Source organism: Lottia gigantea (assembly GCF_000327385.1).
Source record: "Lottia gigantea unplaced genomic scaffold LOTGIsca_58, whole genome shotgun sequence".
Taxonomy (NCBI): domain Eukaryota; kingdom Metazoa; phylum Mollusca; class Gastropoda; family Lottiidae; genus Lottia; species Lottia gigantea.
The window spans coordinates 1,299,271-1,306,946 of record NW_008709979.1 but is presented as its reverse complement, the minus strand read 5'-3'; the positions used below and the strand labels follow the sequence as shown (position 1 = coordinate 1,306,946).

General features: G+C 31.1%; 1 protein-coding gene across 1 annotated transcript; it reads right to left on the bottom strand.

The window, feature by feature from the left end:
* Positions 1-1,524: 1,524 nt before the first annotated feature.
* LOTGIDRAFT_166471 (hypothetical protein) lies at positions 1,525-7,067 on the bottom strand. The gene is made up of 9 exons (XM_009063534.1): positions 6,981-7,067; positions 5,701-5,829; positions 4,606-4,698; positions 4,259-4,388; positions 3,515-3,567; positions 3,117-3,191; positions 2,639-2,724; positions 2,067-2,111; positions 1,525-1,658 (listed from the first exon to the last, which is right to left on the bottom strand). The coding sequence occupies exons 2-9, from the start codon at positions 5,820-5,822 to the stop codon at positions 1,546-1,548; spliced, it is 717 nt and encodes a 238-aa protein (XP_009061782.1). The 5' UTR covers positions 5,823-5,829; positions 6,981-7,067; the 3' UTR covers positions 1,525-1,545.
* Positions 7,068-7,676: the final 609 nt, after the last annotated feature.

Genomic DNA, 7,676 nt, shown 5'->3' with positions numbered 1-7,676 from the left:
GAGATCTCTGACAAGTGAATTTGACGATCTTCCGATGAACGTTTTTTGAGTTATTGCCCTAAATTTGTTTGTGAACACAATAGAGAGTACAGTTTTTATCAGATTTAAATGATCATTTACAATGATGAGAGTCAAGATTGAATTTGACAATTTTTCGATCAACGGAATATGAGTCTTTTCCCTTGACTTAGTAAAAACGTATCAAAATTTGTTGGCGATAGATGTGACAGTTTATGTCAGAATTTCATTAAATAATGTGTGTTAATCAACAATATCTAGCACAAATTAGATTTTTGGTATGATTTGACACAGTGAGTGCCCTTAATATACTGAAAATGTATCAGGAAAGTGGTCGTATATTGCTAGGCAACCACTTATGTTTAGGAATTAAGACAGGTGATCATTTACAGTCTGGCATAACTATTTGACCTCCAATCTCGTTCTGAAAATGTTCCATTATCTTTACTAATACCAGTGCAGTCACAATATTCTGCATGAATAGTACTGGATAGTGATGTCACTGAAGGGCAATAACTTATGAGCTAGATAAACACTGGCTTTCACTCTTATGTCTAAGTTTCTTATATAGATTGAAAATCGATAAAGACACTAGGCATTTCAAATCACAAAATTTCTGAAAGCTATTAAATGAATTGGAAAAAGATAACAACATTGAAATTTTAAACATTTTAGCAATTAAGTAAACCATCAGCCTATTTTATATACCTTTTAACAGATAACTTCAGGTAGGCTGTCTTGAGAGAATAACACCAAATTGATTAAAAATTTAATAAACATGATCCATCATTCTTGATCTATACTATATGATATAAAAATATAACAATTAATATTCAAACCACTTATGAGGTCTTAATATTCAATATTTCTTCATCAGAAATGTAAATAAATCTGTTGGATTTCTGTAGTACTATAGATAGTTTATAGTGAGCTCTATCAGCTGATAAAACAAATATTTAGGTGACTTGATCACTTTAAGAGAAATCTAAAATCTGACTATTAGTAGATGGGAAATGCATGATTTTTAATATCACTTAATCATAAAATCAACTTTGATTACAAATCATTGAGGTAGTCAATGAAGTAAATTTATTTTCTTCTGTAGGTAATGCCAAATCTTATTCTTGAAAGGGACAGTGTGCAAACTTTTCGTTATCAAAAAGGCCAAAATTATACCTGAAAATATTTCTAAAATAATATGCCATTTACGTCTATGTACCTACTTGATCAAACTGAATTTGTTTTAAATTAAAAATTATAATTTAAAAAGTTAATTAAAAATGAAGTTGTTAAGGAGTTTGACCTAGTTTTGATGTTTATCTTTATTATGACTCAATATTATTAGTTGAAACCTTTAGAATAAGTAGGAGACATATTTTTCTATAATTCTGCGTGTATATTGCTTCATACAATATAAGTTAAGTATTCAAAAATGCCCCTGATTAGTTTATGAGCATCCAAAGGGGATCTGAAGGTAGATTTTATAAACAACAAAGAATTAGTTTTGGCATTAAGAAGAAAGTATAATTATTTTTTAGATATACAATCAAGACGTTCATTAAAACTTGATAATCCCCAGGCACGGTGTTTATCTTCTAATACATCACGATATGCTAATCTCTTGACTTCATATTCTTTACCTATAAAATAATCAACAAACAATAAATTCAATCAATAAGATGTAGAATTAGGCATTTGTAATAAAGGACTATACACTGCAAAGGTGATGTTTGATTAATCTCATTCTAAGGAGTCTTTCATCCACCTTATCCAGTGGCTTATTTGTGTATAAAATATTTATGTGCCAATATTTCTATCTATTATTCAATCCTCAATTTCTCTAACCAGTAAGACAGCAGTAGAGAACTTCTGCAGAGTGCGATCTAATTATATGTCTTAGGACATTCTTAACTTCTATAGATTTGACACTTTACAGTTTTGTCTACTGAATGATTAAGACAAGACAAATTGTATGGAAGTAAACCATAACTCAAAGCACATTTTTATACCTGACTTGAACAAATATGATTGTTAATATATGAACATACCATAGGATTCTTGTATTACTTCTTCTGACACAAATTGTGGTGGACCTAATGAAAATGGATGTTAATGAAAAAATAATGTAATTGAACTGATTTTGTTGTTATTATATTTGGGTGTTTATATTTAAGTTTGTCCGCATGATTCCAAAATTTGTATTCATGTTATTGGTTTAAAAAATATCCATCAATGCCATTGTGAAGATGCCAACTAGTCAAGATATTTTGACTCTCTACAAGGTCATGAATTTATAAGCTGTAATGTCTTAATATACTTTTTAATAGAATCATGATTCAGATCCAGACATATGACATTGACTCGGATCTTAACTTTTATCCTACATCTTGGATTTTTTTCATGACAAATTTTCATTGAACGACTTTTCATTTCAATAAAATTGTTGAAATAGTGAGACACCTGTACTATTTAAATAATTTGGGATAAATTAAGTCTACTATCTAACTATCTTCAGACATTTTCTTTCTGATATCACATTGGTATATCATGCCTGAAGACCTGGGTAGAGTCAGTGATATTGAGCTACATCTCTACATTTCAAAATTATGTATAATTATACCTGGATGAATAGTTTCATCAAAATCCAAGGTGGCTAGAAAATAAACTGTCTCATCTGTCATTAGAGATTTCATCAATTTCACATACCTAAAAAATAATAAAAATTCACCATTCATGTATCGTAATTTCTGTAATAAGTACATGTTAACAAATAATAGAAAAAAAAATTATCTATGAATGCAAATTGAGTTTAAAAATATATTTTATATTGTTCTGCAATTGTTCTCTTAAAGGATTAATTTGTCTAAGAATTTAGTAAGAAAAAGTTTGAAGTATTGAAAGCATTTTGCAAAAATATAATTCTGCAATTCTTCATAGAATGGGAGTAGGACTTTTGTCACTTTAGGAACACAAGAATGTTAATAACATCTTTAAATTGACGACAGTCATGATACCTGCTTTTTTCCCAATTCAACAACTATGATATTGAAGTATGTACTTGTTGATCTTGAGGTAACATGAAAGAATGAATTACTTACTTTGTACGATCTTCTCTATTTATAGCCACAAAAGATGCTCGATCCCAAATTGCACCTATATCTTCTTCCATTTCTCTATAATTGACAATTCAATGTAAAAAAATTCAAAAATCTGTATCTGACCAGCAGGTAAGTTCATCACCCACAACAGGTTTTACTTTTATACTATTATTGCAATAAGGAAGAAGCTGTGGTTTTTCTACATATAGAGCCAAGTTGTTTGCTGCCATATTATAAGATTTGTAATCTGTCTTGTATGTTCACAGACTGAAGATAAAGAGACTGTCTAACCCAATCAGTCTCTCCCACATGCATCAATATGACAATTTGTTCTGAAAACTGACACAGACCGGGTCTTTAATTATTAAGTTGGCTGAAAAAATTAAATAAATACCTACTTATTAAAGGAAAATATATCACATTGGTAGATTCTTATTTTCTCATCTTTGCTCTAAAACAATCAGTGTCCAATGTGTCAACAAATTACATAGTTTACAACTATAGCTATCTCTTGATTAAACACAAGGAGGAAATACATCTTATCAAACTGAAACACTGGCTTGGGCTGGGTATCGATCAACAAATTGAAATTGATTATCAATGGCAGAATAATGATCAATATACGAAATGATTTATTTGAGAAACATGCCAAAATTCTTAATTTCATGGGTGTTTGTTGCGTCATCAGTCAAGTGCTGAACTTATTTGGAAGAGATTACTACTTGTTAACAGGTACAGGGGAGATAATGTAACTTCGACAATATAATAGATTATGAAATTTGATAATCGATAATCAAAATTATACATTCCTAGCGACAACAATTGATTATTTACCCAGCACTAACTGAAGTCTAAGCAGGGATCCCAGTGAGGAATAATAGAGGAAATTAAAAATACAAGCTGAGAGTCAAGGGGGCCACAGGCTTCCATGTAGGGTGCAGGAAGAAATTTTACCATTTTAAGATGCTTTAGAATTCGTTTCCTATATAGAAATCTCTTTATTCTGTTAATCAAATTCCACTAGCAAGAAAAACAGAGGAATTCCTCTAACAATAATAAGTCTGGGTCTTTCTTAGCAGACTATAAAATCAATGATCACAATCAATTTCTCACCTTTCAAATTATGACAGTATCAGAATTACCTTAAATACAGCACCCTTGACCCTTTCATTCTTCTCTTCAATAAATTCTAATCCCTGTTCATCAAAAAATTCTCGGATAGCTTTTTCTACAAATTCAACACCTATTACTGTATGTCCTTTATCATATAACCTAGAATTAAAAATACTTCTTGTATTATACTGTTCAATGTTTGGTTCAAAAACTGAACAGAAAATTATTGTAGATGCCATTTTCATCAAAATCAACGACGTCTTGGTATGTTCATATGTTTTACTTTTCATGAAGATGACGTCCAAAACAAAACAATTTAGTTTTATGAGTTTTAATTAATGAAATAGCAGATATTTGAAGGGTATATATTACATACCATTTCATATCAACTGATTTACCACATAATGGTACAAATATCTTGATTTCATCTCTACCATTAAAAAACTTGTCACTGTATTTCACTAGTAACCTGTATACAATCAGAAAATTAACTTAATTCAGATAACATACAATATAAAATAAAAGCAGTTTGTTAAAGGGACAGATACACCATTTTTTTGGATCAATTGTACCTTAGTCAATCGGGAATTTGATTTAACTGATGGTAATTTTTGGTCAGAAATATAGTTTTGGAAGGTAGGTGTTGATTTTCAATGAGGTTCAATGATGATACCCTACTGCAACCCAAATGAAAAAGCTAAAAATAGATTCCTTGTTTAGTCAATGACTAAAACAGATCGTCATAATCTTGCCACATTATGTATAAAACTAGCGGTATAAGCTAAACCGTGTTTAAAAGACATATTTGTAAGTTAGAAATAAAATAATTAAATAAAAATTTGTCGGTTGGTATTTGGCTGTCTTGGTAATGTTCAGCTGTGAAAAGGCACACATAGAATTACCTCCCTTGTGAGTCCTGATAATCTTTATCAGATGACTGCTTGATCATTAGAATCCATTTGTAATAAGCTAATTACGAGTAATAATTAACTTAAGACAAACTGGCATTTTTCCCAATCATTAGAGCACCTCTACTTTCGATTTAAGTATTAACCATCCAATAATGGAATAGACATATAAATAAATGAACATAAGGCCACCTGGCTTTAAGAACAGGACTATAAAATCAATGATCACAATCAAATTCTCACCTTTCAAATTATGACAGTATCAGAATTACCTTAAATACAGCACCCTTGACCCTTTCATTCTTCTCTTCAACATACTAGATTTGTAACTCCCTAACATTAAGTATCCCTGCCCATCATGTTTGGCAAGTAGTGATAGGCCCTAGGCCTAGTATCAACAGGAGATTATTCTAACCATTTTTGATGTTTTCATATCTAGATGACAACCCAGATTCTAGATTCTGATACAGTGATACTGATCACTAAAAACTAGACATTTTGCAAAATTCTTAGTGAAGTACCTCTATCCCCCATCTCCATCTTTCACTTCTCATAATACTCACTCATGAACTTTTGACTCATGGAAACCAATCTCATGCTTCTCCCATTTCTCATTCCAATCATCAAGATAATAATCTCTGCATTTAACTTTTTTAGTTTCAGGTTCATTAGTTTCTAAACTCATCATTAAACTATAATAAAAAAAAAAGGGGGGTACAGTTTTAGGCAAACTGAAATATATTTGAATATTCTATGTACTTAATGATACCTTAAACGTATTTAAACTCAAGTTGTCTGTTCAAACTACGTAGACTATACACATTTAAATGGACATTCCCCTTTTTTGTCGGTTGAAAATTTTTTTGCTCTAATTTAAGAAACTATATAATCTAGAGAAGTAAGCCCTAAAAGTATCCAAAAGTTTTAACTTAAATAATCCAGCCGTTAATTTTTAAATGCCAAAAATATTTATAAACATTACGTAAGGTTTTTCAAAGTTTGTTATGCTTTTTGGAAGCTGTTTTTGGCATAGCCCCCTAAGTACGCCACTGAATCATAATTACAAATACAGTCAAGTAATCTAATTTCGTGCTAACCTATTTTTCGTGCTTTACCGGAAAGGATTATTAATTTACATGTGGGACCTCGTGTGACATCCACGTTATCTCTACAATATCAGCTAGTGGAATGAATCCAGTAGTTTCAAGCAAGGTAAAATGTATTAATGTATACTTTGACAAATACAAAATGGAGGATTTCAGTTATTACCAAAGAATAATATTACCACAATTTTATATCGGCCGAATTTACTTATAATCCCAAGCTGTAATCGGAATTCCAAGTGTCATCTGCTAGAATGTAGTCCAACGAATGAAGTCATTTGATCAAATAGCGGATTCAGAGTCAGCAGAAAAATTCTATGGAACACAATTATGTGGGCCATTTTCTTATGTTGTTTCAATGACTTTTTTTTAGCAATAAATCACACTAGGTATCTTATTTTGTCAGTCACTATTTTTTTTTAAATCATGGCTCTTTGAAGGAATTGTCGCTAGTTATAATGAATTCATAAAGAAAATCGAAACAAAATAATTCCAATTATTTTGTAGAATATCTGAGGAAACATAAAAGGCATAAAATTTTTTTTCCGTTTTTTTAACTTTAATGGTGTTAAATCCTTATATGCACGAAAATAGGTTACCGGTACTGTACGATCACATTTTATATTTTAGCCTAAACACTAAATTGGGAGTAGTACATTCGTGTGTCTTAGCTGAGTTAGAGACAATCGTCAGTTCCATCTTTCAGCCGAATAACAGGAAGGGGTGTTGTGACAATCTACCTGTAGGCCCTACTCTCTGTATCAATGTAGCCTATAGATATCAAAAATCAAAATAATGCTGTCCTGTATGGTCGTCGTCGTCCTGTATCAGAAAGTTAACTTCCGGACTTCCTAAAGCCTCGATCATCCAGCCACACACACAGGGGTTCCATTCTGCACATTTTTATTAGCAACCTCTGAGTGCAAAACCATTGCAATTATTTACATAAAATAATTCGCGTTATCAACTTTTCCTCTTTATATGGAAATTTCTATTGTCTTCTGGGGGAAATTCAGAGCCTGTTTTGTTTGCAGGGTTACCTCCATAGCCTATAGAGTTATGGTTACCTCCCTTCCATTGATTGAAGATTGAAGCATAGATGATATATATATACATGTAATATATTTATAACTCTATGGATTGAAGCATAGAACGCATGAGCCATATTGATTGTACGACAAAAACTACGTAATAAACACTGGCTATGTAGTAGGCCTAAGCTAGACTAGGCCTAAAATGGTGCGATGACTCAAGACACAATTCAAACATTTATAGTAGACCTATATAACTGTCAAATCTAATTATCTGAAGTATGTATATTTTATTTTAATAAATTTATCCATATAAAAAAATAAATTAAATTTTTAACATAAAGTAAACTTGACCGGGGCTTAGTGGCCCGATTTTTAGATAAATCCCCACATCCCTATTCAAAA

Bases quoted from the DNA above. Each gene is read 5' to 3' on its own strand.
- LOTGIDRAFT_166471 (XM_009063534.1), bottom strand. From the start codon at position 5,822: ATGAGTTTAGAAACTAATGAACCTGAAACTAAAAAAGTTAAATGCAGA. The intron at 4,389-4,605 runs GTATGTAATATA...TTTTAATTCTAG, and splicing joins AAATCAGTTGATATGAAATG to GTTATATGATAAAGGACATA. The intron at 2,725-3,116 runs GTAAGTAATTCA...ATTATTTTTTAG, and splicing joins AATAGAGAAGATCGTACAAA to GTATGTGAAATTGATGAAAT.